Genomic DNA, 631 nt, shown 5'->3' on the forward strand with positions numbered 1-631 from the left:
TTTGAATATTATACAGTAATGGGTGTAAAACAGGACTAAGTTATCTGAATTTAAATCACTGTTTGCTTTGATATTACCTGTAAAAATGATTTTCTCATATTTTTAGGCTGTATGCTACTTAAAATGTGTCTAATGAGTTAGGAAGGAAATCTCACTTCCTTGTTTTTTACTTTTAGGTTCCAAAATAAAACCAAGAATACATGGCATGAACGCCATAGTTTTGAGAAGGTGAAAGGCAAGTACGATTTGCTTGCTATGGACTACTCTGATGGTAAAGACGAACCCGACTCAAGTGCAGCCAAGGAAGAGATTAAAGAAAAGCGCAAAAAGGTATGCTCTTATGCCTTCTTATTTCTTTTAAGGATTTTGATAGCACTAAGGTAGGGCTGTTGTGAAGAAGTCAAATGGTAAGAGTGTTTACATGACAATATCTTAATATTATGGCTTTCAGTAATCCAGTTGCAATATTTAGTGAAGCTGTATTGCCTATGGTGCTATGAATTTCTTAATATTGTAATATAATGCAGGATAACAGGCAGCTTGTTGGTCAGTGTTTTGGTTGACTTTTCAATAGCAGTTTTATTTTTGTATATATATAGTTTTGAGTTGTAAATGAACCTAGAATGGATAC

At 33.4% G+C, this 631-nt stretch overlaps 1 protein-coding gene across 3 annotated transcripts in view; it reads left to right on the forward strand.

The window, feature by feature from the left end:
- Nucleotides 1-631, forward strand: part of LOC119589135 (poly [ADP-ribose] polymerase 2-like) — a 14,024-nt gene that overhangs the window by 4,450 nt on the left and 8,943 nt on the right. For all 3 annotated transcript variants that reach the window (XM_037937710.1, XM_037937709.1, XM_037937712.1), the window contains exon 5: nt 177-330. In XM_037937710.1, the coding sequence (XP_037793638.1) occupies nt 177-330 (154 nt within the window). The remainder of the gene's footprint in view (nt 1-176; nt 331-631) is intronic.

The sequence above is a fragment of the Penaeus monodon genome, chromosome 25 (assembly GCF_015228065.2).
Source record: "Penaeus monodon isolate SGIC_2016 chromosome 25, NSTDA_Pmon_1, whole genome shotgun sequence".
NCBI lineage: Eukaryota > Metazoa > Arthropoda > Malacostraca > Decapoda > Penaeidae > Penaeus > Penaeus monodon.